The sequence below is a fragment of the Scleropages formosus genome, chromosome 2, assembly GCF_900964775.1.
Source record: "Scleropages formosus chromosome 2, fSclFor1.1, whole genome shotgun sequence".
NCBI classification, from domain to species: domain Eukaryota; kingdom Metazoa; phylum Chordata; class Actinopteri; order Osteoglossiformes; family Osteoglossidae; genus Scleropages; species Scleropages formosus.
Window position 1 is genome coordinate 564626 of NC_041807.1, and position 24826 is coordinate 589451.

The 24826-nt window shown below is 46.1% G+C and overlaps 1 protein-coding gene across 4 annotated transcripts in view; it reads right to left on the minus strand.

The window, feature by feature from the left end:
• The window catches only part of LOC108933886 (agrin-like), a 210151-nt gene that overhangs the window by 75282 nt on the left and 110043 nt on the right, over positions 1–24826 (minus strand). For all 4 annotated transcript variants that reach the window (XM_029246878.1, XM_029246873.1, XM_029246888.1 and 1 more), the window contains 3 exons: positions 17742–17957; positions 4520–4744; positions 700–924 (listed from right to left, as the gene is read on the minus strand). In XM_029246878.1, the coding sequence (XP_029102711.1) occupies positions 700–924; positions 4520–4744; positions 17742–17957 (666 nt within the window). The remainder of the gene's footprint in view (positions 1–699; positions 925–4519; positions 4745–17741; positions 17958–24826) is intronic.

Genomic DNA, 24826 nt, shown 5'->3' on the forward strand with positions numbered 1-24826 from the left:
AACACGGTGTTAAATCTGAAATGACTTTAGCGGAACGTCCGGTCATATAAAGGAGAAAAATGGTCCAATAAGCAAATAACTATCGATTTGTTATTTCAGTATTCTACCCCAGCACGCATTTTCGTTTCTGCCTTTGAGAGAGGAAAAGCAGTGTTTTGCTCCAGATGTGCATGACTGCAGACTTCACATCACACAGTTAAGTGGCTGTACATCTGTTCTCTCCACTTAAGTTTGTCATAAATTGTACATTAACATCCAAATGTGACAAGAACCAACACAGAAAAGCATAAAGATTTTAATTGACGCCAAGGCCCAGTAGTACCTTCTGGGGGGATGGGCCATTCAAGAAGTGCATTAAAGTGTTAACGGTACTGTTATTTTTTAATAGGGGAATTCAATACTTCTAACTTAGCATTTAATAGAGTGGGATTTTAAAAAATTTAATCAAGGTTATTTTCTTTGGATTCAGGTAACTGGTCTTGAGAAGCAGTGTTGCGCCTGTGAGACCAAAGCCCAATGTCAGGATTACCCCAAAGTTCTCCAACCTTTCCAGAGAATTAAATGACTGCGTTAAGCAGTTCTGACCAAAAACTTTAAATGCACTTGCACTGTACAAGGATGTCACTGCTGCCAACTTCAACGGCAGCTGCTGACCTCAAATGCCAGCTACAAAGAGCAGAAAGACAGCACCGAGCTCACCGTGCTCCTCGCACTGCCCGCTGTGGACCTTCCTCAGGACGATGCCTTTCAACTGCCCCGTGAGCTGCATGCTGCACCCGCTGTCGTAGGTCTGCCCATCGCTGGCGCACAGCGGCACTGCATCTGGGGGACACGACTTCGGGAGGGGGAAAGTTTGGGGCCGACGGGTGCGAGGCTCCACTCGACAAGCCTTGTGGGCGTGGGTCTGGTTGTTTTTGCAGGGGTCTGAGGTGGAGAAGGAGACGCACAGAAACGGCATAATATCGGATATTTAGGAAAAAAAGCATAATTACTTGGAGTGACACTTTAATTACAGATGGGCTGTCAATGACCACGAAAAATGTGGAGAAAAATATCATTTGAATTGCATTCAGGCACTAGCAGCACTGATTGCAAATTATCATGTTATTTAACATGAACACTGACAGTGCTGATCCCTGGATACTTTTTGCCACACTGGACATATCTGTCACACAGCAAGCTGAGAGAAAATGTAAATCCAAAGTTAAGGCTATATAAAAATTCCATCTGCTGGGGTAGAGACTCTGTACAGCTTGTAGGCTTGCGACATTTTAATAAATTAGGGATGGCCGCGGTCCAGGTCAGCGAATAGAAAGCTCCAGTCTTAACATAATTATCGAGACTGAAAGAAGTAGCAGAAGGGGACACAATAGCTTTGTCTGTGATGGTGTGTTAGAGGCCAGCCAGCCCCCAGCTGAGTCACTCTCATCCCAGGGCAGAGAAGACACAATGCAGACACAGAAACTTCCAAATGTCCTGACCACGAGTGTGATGTAAAAGCAAAGCAAATTAAACTGGCTTTCATTTAACTAACAGGTCCCTCGACACTCCTTCCAAGCAGCAATACTGCTTCCGCAAGCCACTGATGTCATCGCAATGTGCAATCAGGACTTGCACTCTGCAATCAACGCACTACAGTCAGTAAGTTCTAACACTGGCCACTGGGTTGCGCTGCTGTACTTGAAAGTCAATGGACATAGCAGTGTCGCACAGCAGCCAGTCTTCGAACTTACTGACTGTACCATGTACACAGGTATGACCAATAAATCACGATGGACTGAGCTGAAAATGAAACGAACACTGCATCAACTTCCTGAGATCTTAAACTTCTCGAAATGAATTTTGAATTCCATTTGTTTCATCCTGGGCCTGGAACCGAATTTCATTTCTCCCCGCAGTTATTCTGCAGTGTCGGAAAATGTGCACCTGTCCTCTTGCTGGAGTAGGTGTGCTCCAGGCTGGTCTGGATGTCTTCCGACTGTGAGTTTCATCATGTTAGATGGCATGTTGCTGTTATGCTGCACTGGCCATCATTGTCGCAGTAGTTGTGCTGAAACTGGACAGCATGTGTCCCAGGTTGTAGTGGATGTGCGCAGTGTCCAACAAGCAGACGTCTTTCTTGTACGGATTATGTCACAGGTTGTAGCTTATATTTCCCAGATTCTTGTAGGTCTGTTACAGGCTTCAGTGGGTGCACCCCTAGTTCGCAACAGCAGCGTGTCCTTCACAGTGATGTGCTCCCAGCTGTAGTGAGCTTTTCCACATATTCACCGGTTGTGCTTCTTTTATTAAGCCTTTACTCTTTCATCAAATATTTTAAAGGTGAACAATGTGTTTGTGATACCGTCCCTAATGTTCTTCCATCCGAACACACAGTATTTAAATTAAAGCGTACAATTTTAGCATCAATACGTTTTAGGAGGTTTGCAGTTTAATTTACCTTAACAGAGGATTACATTTACATGAGTGGAATAATCTATTTATGATGTACAATTTTGTAGAAACAAAAAACGTAGGAATGTTCAGGGTGTGCACAAAGGAAGGGTGGTTTATGTTAACTGAAATATCTTCCAGTTCACTGTCTATATTAAACTTGAGAAATGGATTTGCAGGTTAATTCGTTTTCAATGCACTGCAATATGTAATGCTCTTTACCCATAAATAAGATAATGTAAACACATCATTACCATCATGGTAAACACATCATAAATAATGCAAACTGAGATACGGACTAAGTAATGTTAAAGATATTATAAATAGGCATGGATGGTTATTACTGAGCAAATAAACTTAAAAAAAAAAAAAAAAATCATTTTCAATTTTTCATTGCATCTCTCCAGTTTCAGTTCCCCCCCCCAACTATCGACTGCTACTGTACCGGCAAAAAGTATGAGTATACTTGTTGGAAACTGTTTTTAAATGAGGTATTCAATTCAGCAGGAAAACACCCTACAGCAATTGCCAGAGATGTAGGGTACTTGTGGGTTGCTTCGCTTTCACTCTTCCTCCAGCTCCTTCATTCTGCCCATGTTTCCCAGGTGTACTCACATTTCCAGCTGGTACTGTACTCAGTTTTCTGTGTGCTAATGTTGACGTAACTGCAACATTTTGTATTAACCTAAGGGAATTAATCAGAAGTAAACAAATTTTATTCAAAACAGTATTTCCACAGTGCTGAACACATAAATGGAATGATATTTCCACCAGTCAACAAGGGGGACCAGAACTATTGTAAGTGTTATTACAAAACACAGGGTGGGCAGTCATGCCTTAGGTGTCTGCGGGGTCTTATTGTGTTCAGCTACCAAATTAATAAACTAAAGTCACTGTCTGGATAGTAAATAGCATAGCATGGCTTTAGGTCAAATGCAGTAGCAGATTGGAAAGGAGCTTAATTAGTAAATTATTTTAAGCTAGGCTGATTTTATTTTCTATTCAATTACTTCCATCATTGGAGCCCCAGGATAAAGAAAAAGTGCAGCCTCTGTAATCCTTATAATTTATTGCTCTCGAGTCTGCCTATGGTAACTGGTTACAGACACACGTGGGGCAGTTTTAACCCCTCAGAAACCTACGTTTAACTCGTTTCCCTTAGTTTAGAGGATTTATGACAAAAAAGTGAGGATAAGTACAATAAGTTCAGTAGCTGTGAGGTTTCCAACAAAATAGCACAAAGTTAGCAGAATTTAGGTAGAACTGCGTGGGAAAATACTGAATTTCAACAAAAGGACTTGGAAAAGAAATCACTATAAGATTACTAAGATGAATCTAACTGCTGATTAGATTAGGAGCAATGTGTGAGGAAAAGGAAGGGCTGAATAATGGAAGGAAGTGGCAGGAGGGTACAGTCCCTCTCCATGGAAAAGCAGGGGCAATGACATCCGAACACCTTTGCAGCACCCCTACATCACGCTTCTGTCTGCTCCCCGGAGCATTGCGAGGAGAGCGCCGGCCAGCCCCGCCATCACTCACTCCAGCTCCATTTTTTCCACTGTTTTGTCCCTCCCGGGGGTATCCTGCACATAACAATCTCATTCTGTCCCACTGGACGTATCAGTTGGATGGTGATATGTGGTCGAGGTCATCCATCTTTGGGCGGCCACTGTAGTTCCATGCCTCTGGGATTAGAGCGCCGTACAAATGTGTCTGTCCAGAACTCCTCTCCAACTGCCCACGCGGAGTAGAGCTGCAGACACTTCACACTGATTTGGGAATTTGTTTTAAATTAAACACGAACAAGGGAAGGGCAAACCAACAGCACGTTGGGCAGGGCCTGGTAAACAAGAAGAGTGAACTGAAGAAGAACAAATGTGAATTGAGAAAGACGATCAGCAGAGAAGATGATGAATAGGAGGTTGCGCTTTACCTGACACAACTCCTGCATATAGGGCAGATGCACTAAATTGAGTTGATTTCTACATTAGAGACACGGGACATTGTTGCACTGAAGCGAGGTGGTTGTTGAAACCCTAAATGAAATTTGCATACGGGAAGAGAAAGGACCGACTGACGAACTCACCGCAGGGTCCCGCGTGCTGCTTCCGGATGTTCTTCTGGCTGGCGCAGGCCTGCTTGTTGAGCTCACACTCGCTGGGGTAGTCCTTGCCATCGCTGCCACACACCACCTGCTCACGCTGCCCCTCGCAAGACAGGGGACACATGCACTTGGCCGACTGGCCATCCGAGGACTGGACGCAGGTGCTGCCGTAGCTGCAAGTCACCTCGCTACAGGGATCCTTCAGGCCTGAAGGAACATCAGAAGACTTTAGCGAGTTGGAGAAACACTGGGAGACGTCCAACTAACATCTGAACTGAAGCCATCACACGTTGCAGATTCACACCTGCTTCTACAGAATAACAGAAAATAAAATAATGTGGTATAAGGGAGCCTGATGTTACAAAATGAAATGTAACAGAATGTGTGGGATGCATAAAGGGATACCGGGCACCTTTAATCCTGCATGCATTACTGACCATTCATGAGTACATCTTTCTAATGGTGTAAATGGTGGAGAGACAAGAGCGCATATAAGAGAGTTCATACCACTGGACTCAAACTTGCTCCCACCCCTCTACCTCAACATCTGGTCAAATGTTGCATGACTGCATTTGTGAAAACTAGAGGCAAAAAAACATCTAATTGCAGGATTTCATCTGAATTCTTCTGATAAGACATGCTGAGTGGTGTGGCAGATCCTCCCTGTGGCTCGAACCTACAGTCACAGCTCACTAGCTACACAAACAAGCTTTATCCATTGTGTCCGACAGACACGGAATCCGCTGTGCTGTGTGTTAACCGGAGCCTCGACTGCCAGGCCACCGTTTCCAGCTCATTGCTGAGCTCTCTGTGAGTGGGTGGTCTTCTGGTTAAGTTGGACTCAGAACTGGACTCGTGGGTGCTGGCAGGGCCATACTATAGTACGCTTTAGCAACCTACACTGCTTCTTTCAGTACCTAGCTGTATCACCATGCAAACCCGGTAGAGTACCTGTACAAAGCATTCACCCCTATTAGAGGTTTCCATGTTTTATTGTTTTGCAACACTGAATCGCTATAGATTTAATTAGGCTCTGTTGGCACTGATCAGCTGGAAAACAGTGAAAACATTTCTACAAATCAGTTTTAAATTAATTAGAAATATGAAACAGAAAATAACGGAGTGCATCATTGTTCAACCCCTTCACTATGACAGACATAAACGGGCTGTGGAGAACTCGTTTTTAGAAGTCACTTAAGTTAAAGGGATGAATACTAGTGAAATTAATAATTGCTATAAGTACTGTATGCCATTGCATAAGTGACCAATTTAAAAAATTATTTTATTTATTTTACATTGTGGCACCCACCCCTGATGGACAGGGTCATGCTCTGGGGTGTCAGGGCCTTAGCGGAGGCTGGGTGTCACTCACTGGGACTACGTACTCTGTCTACACTGACATGCACATGGATTCCTGCTGCCCTCACTGCTTTCTAAAGACTACAGACGCAGATTCAGAGCAGTCTTTGGATGCACTTTGAGATTTCGCATCACATGTATGCTGGTACAGTACCTCAATTTTAGTGACATGCAAGGACTTATCACTTGATTTATTTTAAAATACTAACACCTCTGGAATCAAACCTGCCCAGGTATGAAATTACTTTAGCGGATACATACAAGAGCTGGGCCAAGGTTCCTGGGGCAAAAAAAAAAAAGAAATACACAGAATATAGGCTCATATTTCAGAGTAGGGCTCTTGATGTAATACTGTTCGCTAAAATGCCTCCTCAGTCCACAGAGTGACATTCAGCAACTTGTGTTTAAATAGGTTTCAACACCAAATTCCTGCTTCGAATGCTACCGCAGACTTCTCTCGATCCCTTATGATATGACATACAGCAGACTTAGAGCGGCAATGCTCTTAGTGGCGAATATTTCCAAACACATAACCATCACAGACTGAGTATCAAGTCAAAAGAAGTCTTCTGCAAATCGTAAAAAAGCTAGTCTGCCGGATTTGGACTTAAACCAAACAGCTTCTGGTACGGATCCCAGGAAAGGGAGGCTGATGCCGCAGCCTTAAGCAGGAAACGCTTAACCTGAACTGCCTTGGTAAACAGGGACCGGCGCGAACGGGCGAGTGTGAAATTGTAAGCTTCAGATAAAAGTGCCCGCTTACCCTCCGCCAAGCAAGTAAATAATAAAACAATAAATAATATTGTAGCCTTTCACTGCGTGAGACCGAGAGAGAAAAGGCCGCGATTGTTACAGGGTTAACAGACAGCGTGAAATGAGACTGCGGAGGTGCAGCTGCTCTCGTTCGGCGGCCCGCCGGCGCCCGTGTGGTGCCGCTTCCCAGAGAGTTGTTTGTTTACCTTCAGACAGGAAACATAATTAGCTTCGCACCCCCTGGACACCACTGACAACAGTTGGAGGCTTTTCCTCCATGTGACGTGCGTTCACGAGGGCCGCGTGGAGTTGAGTCTGACAACGAAGGGCTGACCTGCACCCGCACCTTCACTGCCACCTCCGCGTTCAACGCGAGAAGACGCCGCTCTGCTCGTCTTTCCTCTTTCTCTTACCGTACGGGCAATGTCCACGGATGACGCTTTTAGCCAGGCCTTCCTAATGGAGGAGAACGTCGTCGACCACATGATTCGAGTCTGGTTTTGCAAACATCGTGGAAGAGCACTGATTGGCGGGGAGGGGGGGGTCCTCGTAGAATTATTCCATCTTAAATAGAGCTTGAAGCTGCCGCAGGCGAGTGTGGGCGACTCGGTGACGGCGGGGAGGGACAGACAGAAACATAGGACTCTGTGGGCAGCAAATGTTCCCTCTCATACAGAGAGATGCCCAGACCCCCACGGTCCTCCAGCAATCCAGCGGGGCGCCTCGTCGCAGCAGGGCCGAACTCATACATCTCCACACCTTTGTGATTATCTCTCAGGTCACTAAGGACTTTCATTTTCTTTTCCACGAATTTAAGCTGCCACCATCGTGCACTTTCATACAGCAACCTTCCGTGATATTCATGCATACGTTTGAAAAAATCTAAAGAGATGACGACTAATACACCCACTGAAAGTGTTTGTAAAGAGCTCAAAAACACTGAAATAATAACCACAGCAGCCCACCAAGGGTCAGCTCCCAGTCACGTAATACATACTGACATCCCTGCATATACAAATTATAAACACTAAGTTGAGAAAGAGATACTTCTGATCTCTGTGCACTGAACCAAATGTGCGAGTTACACTGCTGTAAAATAAAAGTGACTACAGCATAGTGAAGCTGGCACTTCCACACTCCTGAAACTTACAGCAGGACTTTGGGTATAAATTTAAAAAATAAATTTAGTTAAATGATACAGAAATAGCAATGAACGTGGCAGATTTGAGGAGCAACCAGGCAGGGAACGGTGGGCGGTCGACCGGCATGTATCTTTATTTTTCTTTCCCATAGCGGAGACCGAAGCATGAGCAGCTCGCTGTGAAACAACTCAGCTGAACAACTAAATGGCTTTGGCCTCAACAACTAACAAATGAACACAAAAGGTCCAAGAATGAGTCAAAGCGCAGAAGTAACACACAATGACTAGAAAACTCAGCATGACAGCTTGATCTGTCAAAGTCAACATTCATCCAGAAATCATCCACTCAAAACAAAGCACAAAATCACAAATGCTCCTAAAATCTACTACTTTCTGAAATCATTTTTTGATTCTTTCAGAAGGTCAGACTGGTGCTCGATTCCTAACCAGGTGCGTCTGTAAATCCATGTCAGGTGTGGGCGTAGTCAGCATCATGCCTCCCACGCAAAAATAATTATAATAATAATAATAATAATAATAATAATAATAATGATAGACTGACTGAAACCACTTGCCCCGAGTGGGGTCGCGGCGAGCCAGAGCCTAAGTCGGCAACACAGGGCGCAGGGCTAGAGGGGACACACCCAGGACAGGACGCCAGTCCATCACAAGGCAGGACTTGAACCACAGACCCACCAGAGAGCAGAAATAGGGCACACCCGCTGTGCAACCGTGCCCACCTTAATAATAATAATAATAATAATAATACACATCATCTGAACTGCTTGTCCCATACGGGGTCGTGGGGAGCCGGAGCCTACCCGGCAACACAGGGCATAAGGCCAGAGAGGGAGGGGACACACCCAGGATGGAACGCCAGTCCATCGCAAGGCACCCCAAGCAGGACTCAAACCCCAGACCCATCGGAGAGCAGGACCTGGTCCAACGCACTGCACCACCGCGCCCCCCCATAATGATGATAATAATAATAATAATAATAATAATAATAAGAAGAAGAAGTGGTAGTAGGAGGACAGTTATTAAATTGAGGCTGACATTAGCAGGGGCTTTGCTCTAAGATCACGAACAAATGTTAGAATGCGAATGGTTCAGGATGTGATTCATGTGATTTAGAAATTGGAGGATAGCCATGTTAACTGCTCCACTCCAAGAGCGCAAATAAAAACCTCAGGGCTTCAGAAATTTAACAGCATATTGTATTGGAAAGGTAGGCGAAGCATAGAGGTCACCACCTGCCACTTTATGAGCTGTCATTTTTTTATGGATATTTAATAGCTTTTACTGTGTGTGTCTGTGTGTGTGTGGAGCAGCAGGTAGCGTAGTGGTTAGACAAACCACCTTTGGACATGAAGGACATGGGTATAATCTCGTTATAACCTTTTGCTGTATTACCCTTAAGCAAGGTACTTTGCCTTCATTGCTGTGGTAAAACTGTAAGCATAGGTAAATGTGTAGGCAGCTGGTACTGTAGTGGTTAGAATTGCTGCCTTTGGACCTAATGGTCATGGGTGTGAATCTCACCGCTGGCTGTAGTACCCTTGAGCAAGGTACTTACCCTAAATTCCTCCAGTTGAAAAAAAGAAAAAAAAAAATTACCCAGCTGTACAAATGGGTGAGGGGGCGCAGCGGATTTGGCCGGGTCCCGTTCTCCGGTGGGCCTGGGGTTCGATTCCCGCTTCGGGTGCCTTGCGACAGACCAGCATCCCATCCTGGGTGTGTCCCCTCCCCCTCCAGCCTTGTGCCCTGTGTTGCCAGGTTGGGCTCGGGATCGCCGCGACCCCACTTGGGACAAGGGGTTGTAGACATTGTGTGTGTGTGTGTGTTTGTACAAATGGGTAAGTAACTGAAATGTAATAACTAATTATCGGTATCCTGACATTGTAAGTCACTGGAGAAAAGTATCAGGTGAATATAAATGACTGCACTTAGCTGGAAGTGGTTTTGGAGAAAAATTATGTTAATGTGTCAGTCCCATTGAATGCTCCGTTGGCAGGAGTTCCCGGGGTGTCTTACGCTGCAGACGTGAAACCAACTTCCGTTGTTGTTTGTGGCGCTGCACTTTATGTCTCCACATGATTGTCCCTTGTGCTGCCAGTTCTGGCCTGATGCTGTTTGTGCACTCTTAAAGAAACTGCCATAAGTGCATGCAAAAGATAAATAAAGAACAACCCTGATCCTCTGAGAATCATTCATCGGTTCAATATTACCATGGCAGATGGATATTACTCCGCAGAGTTATAGCAAAGAAGAACCATCTGCAACAACTTTTTAGTTATTAAACCCTGGTCTCCTATACTCTTTGCTGCCAGCGGAGAAGAGACGTGGAGAAACATGCAAACACGTAACCGTACGGACGAAGCCAGACACACACGCAAGCAGGCATTAACACACAAAATATGTGTCTGTTCAATGAGACTCATTTAAAACTTGGGTAGGTGTTGATAAGGGGCTTCATTGAGAGTGCGCTTTGCTGAGCGGAGCCCGGGAGCGATAGCGCAACACAAAGACCAGATGAACAAATACACTCATAAGCTGGAAGAAAAGGTGTCCACATCCCGGAGGAGCGCTCTGTATAAATATTACCTCTTACAAATATCACACACAAATACAGCAGATAGGCATCTCGCTCTCTGTCTTGCTCCATTATTCCTGTTATTGCTTGGGCCTGGAGAGGCGCTGCTGGCAGGAGGCTGCTGCCAGTTACCCCCCCCGCCATCGATCTCCAGGAGAAATAATATCCAGACTGAATGGAGGGGTATATCCAGACTTGGCCCCTGTCCATGGTGAACTGGCCCCAGTGTACCACCTCTGGGCTCCACTTCACTGGGACTGGAGCATTGAGTCAGGGGGAGGAGGGGAAGCAAGAGAGAGACACGGACATGACGAGAGGCAGCGGACAGAAGAAGCAAAGAAAAGAAAATAAGGAGGAGAAAACAGGGTGTTGGAGGACACATCGTGACAGCTCAACATCACAGGATTGTTTCCCATTGAGCCGCAAAACTTAAAACAAACGAGACGCCTGAGTTAGATTTAAAAATGGAAACGACTAAACTGGGTTGAAAATGAGGAATTTTTTTTTTAATAAAAAAAAAAAAAGTCAACCAAGAATAAACATGTTGACTCAAAAAAGCAGCTGTCAAAAGCGCAGCTTCAGTGGAATCTGAGAGAGTGAACGCGTCCTCCTTGTTCTCGCTGCGCCTTCCATTGACGGTACGTAATCCGGCAAATAAAACGCATGAACACTTAAGTCAGAAGTAGCTGGTGTAGAGCACCAGGCCAAGTGAGAGGATGAAATCTTTCTAAAGCACAGAGGCTTCATGCTAATCTATGTTATCTGTGCCCAGCAAGATGGCAGGCCTGGTGCGTGGTCCGAGTGCGGGGCGCACAGAGCGCACTTGTGTAACCAGTATCGGAGCTTCGGGGAGGATGAGAGGCAGAATGGGACAAAGAGATAGCATTTTGTTGTCAGATGTTCAAAGAGCTCTCTTTAAGTGGGAAAGCATTTGGGGGGCTGGTGGACAGAAGGGGGCAGAGTGGATACCGCGGGATTTGCAGGTCTTGGGAGTCGTGGCAGCAAGCGACTGAGAAACACCCAGGTGCTGCAGCCAGAGAATTCGTTTGCCTCGGAAAATATTCGTGCCCAAACTTAAGTCCCCTGCACGGAAAATAAATAAATACATACATAAATAAATAAAATGTACGCTTCTCCAGCATACGAAACAATGTGAGTTGGTGGTAGTGGTGCCATTGTGTAGATCACTCATAATAGCTCTATGGGGTAAAAGAGAAAGAGGACAACAGAAGAGTTGGAACAGCATGTTAATGAGGCAGACAATGTGAGACTGGAGAGGCCAGTGGTGAGAACAATCCTTATTGTTGCACCTCTTTTTCAATCGCGCAAGTCGGAGCTCATCGGAGACAGCAATTCAAAACGGACTGTGCCGGCATCGCCTCTGGCGCAGCCTCGGCTATTGCGTGCATGCCATTGGAACTCCAGAGCTGACACACGACTGAAAGGGGTCCACAGGCAGCTGTATTGTCAGGCAGCTACTGCTATAGCAGGTGATGATCTTCCCTGCTGTGGTTCCCTTGTCAAAGGTGCTAAACCTGACTGCATCAAAATAATACGTGACGATGTATGCTGCTTTCCTGTGAGGCATCTGCCAAGCCATACTAGTTTAATGCAAGCGCTGCAGGGTGGGAAGATACTTCCGTGAGTTCGGTCCTCAACAATCCCGACAGGGGGCCACTCGGCTTGGGAAGAGCACCGGCCTGGAGGCACTTCGCTGGGAGAAAGAAATGAACCCGAGAGGAAGCAGAAGGTTGGCTCTATCATAATGCGCACGGATAAGCATGCCGGGCAAACCCAGGGGTCACAGAGCATGTGCACAGCTGGGCTGCACTGTTGGACAAGCCCATAGGTGTCAGTCCTGTCCCGGTCATCGGGATAATAACATGCCCCTGGTCACTCATAACAAAGGCGATAAGACGTACGTGTTCTACAGCACACTGGTTCTGAGTCTTGTAGCAACCAAAGACCGTTAGGGGCGTAAGGTGTGGGTCAGATGCAATCCGTCTCAAAGGGGAAAGGTGGGACTTCCACCGTTCTGAGAATGTTTCTCAAAGCGGTGCCAAAAATGCCATCATTTTTGTTCGATGGTGAGACGACAACCACAGAGCATCCGTTGCAAAACGCTCCAAAGTTCAGAGCTAATAGATCAGGTCTCATTAGTCTCATTAAATCCCATTAGGTCTCAGAGTGCCATTTTCTCCATGGCAACAGCTGGTAAAACAGAAGCTGATGTCATGATTTCTACATCTATTACAGTTAAAATGTCTGGTTCCAGTGGCAAAATCCTGATGAATGCTTCTAAAGTCCTCCATAAAGTCGAGCAGTTTGGTACCTTTTTGCTTCCCCTGTACCTACCATGTTGGCCCAAATTTCATGGAGTCCCGGTAATAAGATGACCCCATTTCATTCATGACATTTTTTCGAGCTCCAAAAGTCAAATACAAATTTAAAAAAAAAAAAAAAAGAGTACGAAACCACCAGTTAAAACAGAAACGCTTAAAATATATGGTAACGCAAACGGTGTCCTTCCTTCAGTAGTGTGTAAGGATTATTACCGGCGGCAGTAATGGGTGGCAGGCAGTACTCAAGGCCACACTACCATCACTTAGACTGATGGCCATTTGTTAAGGGAAATGAGCCCCGATGCAGCCATTAAATATTGCATTTTAACATGAAATGAGACACTTTAAAGCACTGAGTGCTGAGAAAAAGCGACAGAAAAGGGCGATAGTCTTTGTCTTTTGGGAAGCTTCCAGGTGCGCTTATAAATTCTATTTTGCAGTGTCCCCACACCTCACTTTTATTAATATGTCAAAAGGGCCTCTCCTTTATTATTTTTCTTTATTATTGTTTTGTATTCAACAAGGCCCTTTTCTCTTTATTTTTTGTTAGTTTTGATTACGGGGAAGATTAAATAAATTTTGCCGTACAAGGATATTTTTTCTTGACATTACACCAAACCAACATTGTACAGCCTTGTGTTTCAAAACAGCATTTTGAGGAAGTTCGGCTCTGTCTGCAAGGCAAACTTAGAAACTTATCGCAGCCTTTCATCTTTCATGCATTTTCGTTCTTATTGCTATTATAATTATTAAGGCCCACTTACACAGCAGAGGACTGGTACTGTATCAATTCAGCGTAAGTACTGTTACCAACAGAAGTGTTATCGAAACCCCCACATTTGAAGAAAATGACCGTAACCACTGAACTACTCACTGCCTGACTATCCTCTGACCTTTAGTCATTTCTATTAACCCTCTCAGGGCCAAATTACTACGAGCAGTGAGAAAAATCTGTAGCAGCTGATGCTCATTTGCAGTGTCTTTGTGGAGAGGGTGTATACCATAAGTATGGTATACAGTATAGTATATACTGTATGGGACATGTTTTCCTTAAAAAACATTTATGATTTAAAGGGCAGAAGCTTTTCATTGAAACATAATGTTAACCATAATATTAATTAATCAAAATGAATCATTTATAATGATTAATAATCACACACACTGGCTAAAACCGCTTGTCCCAAGCAGGGTCGGAAGGCTGGAGAGGCCAGTCCGTCGCAAGGCACCCCCAGCAGGACTCGAACCCCAGACCCACCTGAAAGCAGGACCCTGCCAAGCCTGCTGCGCCCCCCTTTATTAGTAACGATACTTATTATATTTTAATCAGCTATTTTGATTTAATAATAAAAATGGAGGCGCGGTGGCGCAGTGGGTTGGACCGGGTCCTGCTCTTCTGTGGGTCTGCGGTTCGAGTCCCACTTGGGGTGCCTTGCGACGGACTGGCGTCCCGTCCTGGGTGTGTCCCCTCTCCCTCTGGCCTTACGCCCTGTGTTACCGGGTAGGCTCCGGTTCCCCGTGACCCCGTATGGGACAAGCGGTTCTGAAAATGTGTGTGTGTGTGTGTAATAATAAAAATGTATAATCTACTCTTTCAGTTGTATCATATTTATTTTATGTGAGGTCAGACTTTCAGTGTGACACACACACACTGCTTGAAGCCGCTCGTCCCGAGTGGGGTTGCGACGAGCCGGAGCCGAACCCGGCAACACAGGCCAAAAGGCTGGAGGGGGGACGGGACACCAGGCCGTCACAAGGCACCCCAAATGGGACTCGAACCCCAGACCCGCTAAAGAGCACGACCTGGCCAAACCCACCGCGCCACCGTGCCCCCTTCAGTGTGACAAGAAGTGGAAAATTTATACAGTACTTTGTTTTGTTAAAGAAGAAGCACAGTGTTCACATGTTCTACAGAATGAAAGACATGCCACCAAAATATCCGTTATGTACGTAAAATGATTGCATAATCAGGCAAAAATGCCACTGTACTGAATAATAAGCCTGTTGTATAAAAAGAGTATGGATTTCATCATGCGTGGTAGCGGCTCTTCACTATGTAGGATTTCGTCATATGAGGACTGAGTATTTTAGCTGGACGCAGAGATACATTTCAAAGCTCTATGATATCAGCTACACGTAACCCCTGTTAACCGGCATCTCATCACTACATTTTTCACTGACAAACGCCTTGAAAGGTCTATAAAAATGCTTTCCTCTTACAGTTAACATTTAAATTCTGTTCCTCTTAGCCCTGCCCTCATCGAATATTGCTCTCTGTCTAATGATTCTGTCTCATTAAACATCATGATCTTAAAATTTTCATCGTAACCTCTTCTCTCTTTTTTGGCCGCTCGACTCATTCAAAATTCTTTTTGAGCAGGAATGCTTCAGGTTTGGTTCATATCTGTTGTGAGCTAACCTGAGTCTCGAGTGGTACATGGCACCGTAGGCCAGCTGCATTTTCAATACAGCAGCGTGAAAAGCAAGGCCTCCTTCGAACGATGACACTGAAACATGGATTTATGAGTTCGGCAGCCCTGTTTCATTGGAGCGATCCAATAAAAAGACAAACGAAGAGGATAATTTCATCAGTGACACTGCGTTGGAAAACGAGCCGCACCAGGTCCTACACAATGGCTGGATTCGTTTCCTTGCAGTTCGTTACTTTCAAAAGTAAAATAATTTTTGCCAACGACAGAAGAGCAGAACAGGACATTGGGGAGGACATGTTGCCCCTTATTGCTCGAGTCCCTTTGGCTTAGGAAGAAGAGTTGGCTTCTTGTCATGGTCTGGGGGCCCTGCTTGCTCAACAAAGGCCAAAATATCATTTGCTGCTACCGCTTATCAGCTGCTGAGGCTACAAACTGCTGTGCTCACTTGCTGCTCCCTCTTGCTCTGGCCTCGTCTCTAAGTCCACCTTATCTCTGCGCTCCCACATGTGCCTCAGCACCAGGAGCCCAGGAACATGGAGGAGCTGAACCGAGCTCCCCGCACCAACCTTCTGTTGAACAGTTCTCCTTTCCTAAGGAAAAAGAAACATGGACAAAAGGTCTCAGCCAGGTGATACTTCCATTTTCACTCCACTTTCTTCTTTGGAGCTATGGGAGTCTTCTGCCATGGACATGTTCCACATTGTGAAAACTCCACTGGTTTGCACGCACCGCTTCGTCATCAGTTCTTTGAATATTTCTAGCATAATGCTGCTAAGCACATTATTTATGCTCAATTCCCATCTTTTATGACGGCGTAAATGATTCAACTGAAGGAAAATCCATTTCTCAAGGTGAAAACCTGAGCTTTTTACGACTTGAACCAACAATGTTTAAGTTGTATGGTTTTCTCCTTACCTACTACAGTATCTGATACCGTACATTTGCAGAATAGGAACAACTAAAAATTTCTGCCCTCAAAATCTCAGCTCTTCCACTTTAGTGCAGAGCTTCATTACCAGCTTGACGGAGGAAAGGCAATTAAGGAAAACGGGGAATGAGAAATAAACTGTAAAGGATAAGACTCTCTCACATTCTAACAACTTCAGTAAATCACTCTGCAGTTAGTAAGAGTAAAACAGAGTAACACAAAGTGTGCGGTCATGCCATCGGCTGTTGTAGACGCTCATCGGTACGGGTGGGATTACATTTATTAATTTAGCTGGTGCTTTTGTCCAAAGCGACTTACAACGTTAAGGTTACAGTTATTAGTTACAAGCTTACAATTATTTATGCATTTATACAGCTGGGTAATTTTACTAGAGCGATTTTGAAGTAAGCACCTTGCTCAAAAGTAATACAGAAGGAGGTGGGGATCAAATCTGCAACCGTTGGATCCAAAGGCAGCAACCGTAACCGCAACGCTGCCAGTTGTCCCCGTGTGATGGGTGTGTTTTGGACCCCGGAGATTGATTCAGTGTGATGTTCAGTCACTTCTGTGCACATTGGCCTGACTGGTAGTTTGGCATTACGTGATCAGTCCACATGACTCTGCATCACTCTCCGCTGGGCCTCACATGAGATGGAGTGCAGAAGTAGGGTTAAAAATCACCCACAAGGCAGTTCGTTCAATACAACATGGCTGAACTTCATTGTCAGATTCCTCAACAATAAATTTCAAAGGGACGTACAAGATCGTGCCAATGAACTCAAACATTGAGACAAAAGCTCACAATACACACTGACTAAAACAGGGACAGTTAGCACTCCAGTGGTTAGTGCTACTGTATTTAGGCCCAAACATCACAGGTTTGAGTCTTGGCTCCAGCTGTAGCACCCTTGAGCAAAGTACTTACCCTAAACTGCTGCATTAAAATTTCCCAGCTGTATAAATGGGTAAACAATTGTAATTAAATTAACATTGAAAGTTGCTTTGGAGAAAAGCGCCAGCTAAATGAGTTGATGCAATGCACACTGGCTGGCACCATGTCAGAATAACCGCCTTTATTCTATGCCTTTTCTTAATAAGTACTTATCAACTTTAAGGGCCATTTATACAAGCAGCCAGCTGAAATGCAACGATATCTGGCATCCATCCAAGGTCACTGAACAAACTAATCCTATCCATTCCTCAGAACAAAAGAGAAAAAGTGTGAAAGTGCGCAAACTATGTTTTATTCCATTTACACCAGAGGAGTTAAGCAACCAGGAATAAAAAGTAATTACTACATTGTGCCCCGTGTTTCTGGGCTCAGCAAGCAGCTCAGAGCAAGTGGGTGGTGTGCATGTGAAATAGTTTTAACCCTTTTCACCACCACCCCTAAGTCAAAAGCAGTAATTAAAGTGCTATGTTCCGGCAAGCCATCCTAGCCCATACTGGTGATGGCGGGCTACACCACACACACTGGTCCTACCTAATAATACCCCTAAAAAGCACCCAATCCGAGCATCACGCAACAGGCAGGGCCGGTACGGCTCCCTAAACAACAGTTGTGTTCGGTGAAATTGCGCTGAGACGCTTCCTGTCTCATTAGGCGAAGCCCTTGAATACACAAGCAAACAGTGCAGGGAGAGCATGGTGTGTACTCACCGCATGGGCCCTTGCGGACCACTTTAATGCGCCTCTGCAAGCTGCACTGGGCTTTCTCCAGCTCGCACTCGTTGGAGTAGGTGGAGGAGTCTGAGCCGCACACAGGAGCCACCACCGAGGGACACGTCGTCTTCTTGCACACGCACATCCCCTTGGAGGAGTCCACTGGGTCTCTCTCGCATACGGCCCCGAACCCACACAGCATCCCCCGGCAGCCTGCAGGCACAAAGACACCCAGTCAGTACACGTACCTCTGGTCCCACTGGACCACGTATAATAAAAACACTTCATCTTTCATAGACCTGCATGGTATAGACCTTTCGGTGCTTAGATGCGAGTGCAGGATTCAAACGACAGCCTATAGCACATGGCAAGTTATTCAGATACATGGCTTCTCAGGCTGATGCAGGAGAAACATTATGCATATCTTGCTAGTTAGGTCCACAGGTTCAGAAAAGTGTTCGGCGTATAATGGCAAGAAATCATAAAACCTTCAGATCGCTCACCGTGAATCAAATTTAGAATGTGATCACAGCATAATGAAACAAAAATCATTTGCCCCGTACCGCTCAATCATTCATAGTGCGTATTAAAAAAGTTCATAACGTGTGTGTGTGTTTTAAAGCCGCACGTCCTTCGCTGGAGACCATGCCACTATGTGTCACTCACTGAAAGCTTTACAGGAGCACATCCCTCACTGAAGATTTCGTTAGCGCGTCCCTTCCTAAAGGTTGTCAACTCATAGGCGAAGGGCCCGAAGAAAGAGGAGCGCCCGATCGCCTTGAAAGCAAAGGCAATAAAAGCTTTCTGAGGAGCAACTCGGAAGAAAGTCTGAAGCAGCTGTCAGCGAGACTGGAAAAGCTGAGGGGAGAAATAGAGGCAGGCGGCTGGCGCAGGATACTCCGTGTGAGGAGCTCCATAGCTATATTTGGCAGACGTTTTCCCACGGGTGCCTCCCATGCACTCATCATGAGGGACTTCATTATCCAAACACACAGCGCAGAGCACTCATTACACCAAAAGAGAGACTCTTAAGCGCTGCGTGTCCTCAATGCAGTCCCGATGCTCCTATGCGAGGGCATTAACGTATGAGCTGAGCATTTCCGATTACAGGTGCTTGGTTTGGCTGAAACTTTAAGCAAAGGCAACTCATACCGTTAGGCGTGAAGAAAGCAAAAGTGCTCGCAAGGTCTCACACACATTGTCAGAAACCGCTTGTCCCGAGCGGGGTCGTGGCGAGCCAGAGCCTAACCCGGCAACAAAGGGCGCAAGGCTGGAGGGGGAGGGGACACACCCGGGACGGGACGCCACTCCGTCACGAGACACCCCAAGCGGGGCTCGAACCCCAGACCCACCAGAGAACAGGACCCAGTCACACCCGCTGCCCCACCGCGTCCCCCACTACCTCACGAGGTCACATGAACGCAACTGAAGACGGCGATCCGAGACGAAATAGCGTACCGCAGCTAAGGTCAGATGAGCTCAGGAATAGCCCAGACACAATGAATGGGAATAAACGATGGAAAGTTACAAAGAAAGGCAAGACCGCCAGCTCATAGGTGGAGTCGAGTTGTTGAGGGTTAGGACACGGTGGGAAGGACGAGCAGCACAGAAGGGATTTCGAGAGCATTCCATGATAACAAGGCTGTGATAGATGCCAGAAGGAGGAGGGGGTCGGGGCAAACTGGGCACAGATGGGGTGTGTCTGGTGGGAGAGGGGTGGTGATGAGGACGGGCACGCTCAGGAAGGGGGGTCGGGTCCCACGAGCAGCAGGGCAGGCCACAGGAGGCAAGGCTGCATTTGGCGATTTTGTGAAGTTTGCGCTTCCTCTCACCGTCTTTCTGCCAAGCGGGTGAGAAAAGAAGTGCGAGGGAGAGAAGGCAGGATGAGTGAGAGATAGCGCAGTCTCAAGAGTAGGGAGGCGAGAGATGCGATGAAGAAAACCACTTCGTCTTCATTACTGCCAGGAAAATTAAGGCTAAGAATAACATCTGACTTATGTAAGAGTGAAAGGGAGGGAAAAGAGAAGTGGAAAACAACACTTGTTATACAACGGTCCCTCACTGTCACAGAAGCGACAGAGTTCGCTTAAGAAATCTTTCTCCCTCAATGCGGCTTCCAAGTATGAAGTGTGACTGAGCGGAAACCAAAAAATACAGTGCCGAAATCCTGAAAACCAGGCACCGAACCTATCCACGTTCTGACGCTCTTCTCTTTTCCATTAGTTCATCTGTCCTGCGATTAACCCAACGACTGATTTTTTCCATCAACAATCGTCGGAAGAACAGTCATTGACATAACAACCCAGGCGTTCCAATTAAATTACACTGTCTCCTTCAAAGGCTATTTTACAAAACGCAACATGCATTAATTGAGCGGTGCGGTGGCACAGCAGGTAGCACCAGTGCCTCCCAGCTCCTGCAATGTGGGTTCAGCTGTGTGTTCCAATCCAGCTGGGGCTGTGCGGAGCTGGCACCTTCTCTCCCACAGTCTAAAAATGTGCGTTTCAGGCTAACTTAACACTCTGAACTGTGTTTATGGGCATTATTGCCGGTGTCACCTGCCTTATGCACTATGCTTCCGTGAGAGGCACCGGACCACTGTGACCCCGGAGAAGTGGTTGTTGAAAATGGAAGGATAATATACCGAATGAACTGGTGCAATTCTAGTTGCACTTCATATGCAAAACAACGTATGGCCAATTAAAGCTGCACAAAATGATTCAAAGCAACGAAGCACTGGACTAGTTGTACCATGTTCCAAAAAGTTAGAATAAAAATAGGTCAATTCCAACCGTAAGCGTACTGGGATTCTGCTCTGCAGTTCCTTGCTTCAGCTGTGATCAGTCTAATTAGTCATTTGAACTTTCACAGATTACGCTGCACCGGATAATGACTAGCGGGCGAGGGACAGTTTTGTCTAATTAAGTCTAATATTGATTCAATTAAACTTGTGAAGATGCGTATTGGACTGTCCATGACAGAGTGAAAAACAGCTTCTGCGGTTCGAAAGGCTCGTGGAAAATAAGATAACAATGGAACCTTTAAGGCTGTCCAAAAGAAAAGAAGTTTCTTGCTCTCTTCCTCATAGTTCATCTGTAAACAAAATAAATGGCTTGAAAAAAAGGGACGCAAACTGGAGAGAGCAGAAAAGAGCAAGTGCCGAACTGAGCGCTGCACGGGCCTATTCTTAGCCCACTTCCGCAAAACTCCAGTGAACTCCTTGACTTTTCATTATGTTGTGTACGCTGAGCAAGCGCTTGGCCTTCGTTACACCTCCGTGAACCTCCACCGAATGGAGCAGACAGCTCTGGGCTCTTCAGCTCAACATCGAGAAGGCGACAATGTCTTCAGGCTCTTGTCCCGGTCAAGTACTCAACCACCTTCTTGAGGCGATCGGTGCCTTGACTGACGTGTGAGTGGATTTCAGACAGCCGGAGAACGTGGTGGACCATGTCCTGGAGCAGATACGTGGGCATATGATCTGCTTCCAAATGGATACTTCAAACAGCAGACAGCGGAGATGCCTTCAAAAGGACACAAACGCTTTGACGAGTACCCGCTAAGGAGGGGAACACTTTGGGGCAGCGCCGGGATGTCCAGCATTCTCACTGGAGCCTTGGCTGTCCTCCTAGATTCCTGGATGCAGGGCCCGCACGCCTGTGCCCACAGCACGGTACTGGCACCACGGCAGCCTGTCAGCCTTCATCTTCACCACAAAGGCAAGTGGGCAAGCTCCAAAAAGATTACAACTCCCTGAAATATGCATGGATAAATCATCAACGCTTGGCAGCCACCCTGGGTGCGGTTCAATTATTCAAGGCATCCCAGGAGCCTCTACTGGAGTGCTCTTCTTTGGCTTTGCTGCCATTGTGCTCCATCCCAAGCGCATCGTCGGGTTCTCTCCTCTCCACTTTACCTCCACTCGCATGCCCTCGCTGACTCTCTGGTCTGTGGTGGTAACTTCTGCACGCTGCCTTCTGGCATCACCTCAACCTTCCGCGACCCGATCTACGCCCGTTCCCGCTCACCTGTACGTCCGCATCAGATCACCTCGCTGCCCTCCTACCTCATCGGAAGGAGAAATCAGAAAAGCTAGTCGGGGGTTTCGCTTGAGTCAGTGATACTAAATCGACAGTGCCGTTGGGTACCCCATGCAGCATCGCGGGTGCTGCTGATGGTAAAGGCCCATTTTGTTGTTGGGAACAGGGGGTCCCCAGCTCCTCCTCTCACAGACTGAAACTCACCCAGAGTACCTGAAGGGCACCTGCTTATGCCTGCTGATTACGTCGCACACCACAGGTCTGTTGATCAAGAAATACCTGAAATCACGGCTAAATTTGGCTCCTGCAGTTTGCCTGTTGCTTTTAATCTTCCAGGACATATGGAGACCTGCTCAGCTTGATAAACACGTAATGTCTTATCAGCTATACCGTCCCAGCCGGACAGACAGTGATTTAGTGTGATGGAACAAAAAAGAAAAATAATAAGAAATAAAAAAAAAAGCTCTGCAGTGCAGTAAAATGCTAAGATGGAAACTTCTCGAGGCCACGTTGCTGATTGCTTGTGATCAGAATCATTCTGCCATAACCAAGCTCCTATTTTCATGCCTTTTTTATTTCTTGGAACAAGCTATTCTCAAGCGTCACTGATGATGTCAATGAGAATGACACACGGTGACCAGACTTTGACTTGCATCGAACGCTGTCTGCTGTACGTTAACCTAAAAACACACACACACACACTTCTCACTGTGAAACGGGGGTCATGCAGTCAAGACCCGCAAGGTCAGGCTGCGAGGACAACCAGAAAATGTTGATTTTTCAAGGTTTTCGTTCCTTGTGGGCACATTGTTGATTTGTGGTTGGCCAAACGAGGCCACTCTCATGCACACGCACTCAAAGCCAGTTGGGGCGTGGTCCTGCACCCTACAGAGATAATGACGCGGGGGCACACGGGCCTGCCTGCGCTCGCTCAGATCCCAGGCCGATCAATAACCTCCGACGTCCAGGTCGATAGCGCCACAGATCACTTCATTTTCTTTCTTTCTCTTCTTCTCCCGCGGCCCTCCTGGGTGGAGGAGAAACTCCTCGCCATAAAGCCCACTAAAACACCTCTGAGTAATTCAGCAGAGGATTGCTCATTTGCACTGCTGTCATGCCACATGTGTCTTTCATCCCTTCTTCACGACACCTCTCGTTACTGAACAGGCGCGGTTATTATTATTGCGTGTGTTTGCGCTTAATTACACGTAGCTCGTCCATCACTCAAGCGGAACACGGAACTCCTCGCAGTGGGGAAACTGAAAAGAACTGTCAACGTGTTTGACCTGCCAAAGCCTTCCCATGTGTCTCCTTACCGCGTCTCTCTCCAGTGCTTCCTGTAGCTGCACGTATCGAGTTCCAGACCCTGGTTACTCTGGCACCTACGGCTCGATATATGACCTATATGATCGATGCAAGATCACCCATAACGCCCCAACCGGAGTCTGTTATGCGCCTTGCTCTTTGGCCTTTGGTAGTGCCATGCACAAGAGATCCAGAATCAAAAGCCTGCAGGTTCCTGGTTCTGGCTCCACTGCAGCGAGACAATCTTCCTCTCTCCCTCAGAAGCGCTGAATCTCTCTCAAAACTCAAACAGCCTTAAAACCCATCTCTTTCGGACCCACTACTCTCCTGATGTGCTATATACTCCTTAACTCTATAAACTACCAAGATTATCTGTTTAAAAATAATAATAAAAAAAAACACTCTGTACGAATTCTGTATGCTACACATTGCTATGCATGTATGGATATACTGCAAGCACAGCTCTGTGTCAAAGCTGCTGCCCGCCGCCGTGATGGACTACTGCCGTCAACACGAGAGAGCAGTGACGAGACAGATTTGTCCTCTTCGCATTACTGCCAAGGGGACGCACTCAATTGATACACTGGACAGATGTCCTGGAGAGAAATCAAGCTCCTTCGATGTCCTTCTTCTCTCAGTCTTGTGCCCTTTCAGTGAGCGCATGGGAGGGCATGACACGCGGAGGCTACATGGGACTGTAAAGCCCATCTAAAGACAGACACTTACAGACTCACACTGATAAACACAAACATGTCGGTGGGGGATTCAAACTGTGTTTTTTCTTCTGAAAGAAACCCATCCTAACAAAATTCAGAAGTATGAAAGCTGGTAACTTCATTTTAAAAATGATAAACAAACAGGCAGAGACAAAGAAAGATGCTCTGTGCTGCAAGGATGTCCACACACACAAACACAAACAAACACACACACACACGGACGCACACACACACACCTCGACGCGAACCCCACTGGGCCCTGATGACGGGATCTGTTGACAGAGAAGTAGTACCTCTGTAAATCACTGACGGCCACACTTCCACCACATCTTCCAGACCTACTTCTTCCCTTCAATTACTTTTGTTATGAAAAAACACATTTTTTCTTCCACTTAAAGCTGCTGCAATTAACTGAGAAGGCAATGAACTACGGTAACCCTTTTGAGAGCTGCCGAGAAAAGAAACCCTGCGTTAAACCCACCACCAAGTCTTCTTTAGCAAGATTCTAAGAAAAAATACGTCTTCTTGCTGGACAGGAGGCAGAAAACAGAAAAATACTTGACGGATGTTTCGCAGCTCACGTGACTAGCGGGTGACACATTCTGCAGCCTGTGCACAGTCCATCACGCAAAATGTGTGCAGCGGACAATGTCCACACACTTGAAGACTTCTGTGTCATGGAAAGGAGATTAAAGAAAAGGGAAAAATATATGGAAGAAAGTAAGAAAAGAAATACACACACACAAACTTATTAAATAAAATAAACACAGAAGGATCAAGGGATCAAGAAATACTGCAAAACTGCAAGTAACTTTCAGCACAATTCAAATTAGACACCCAAAGTAAATGGAAGAAAGGCAGAAATTGTACAAAAATGGTACTGGGAAGAAAAAAAACCATGTAAGAACTGGCAAAGACCGCTGTTCCCTAAATCCGTTTATCCTGCTTTTTGAACAAGGCTGCAACTGCAGTGTCCACCTCGTGCATTTGGATCACACACGTCTTTGCTGATACCGTTAAC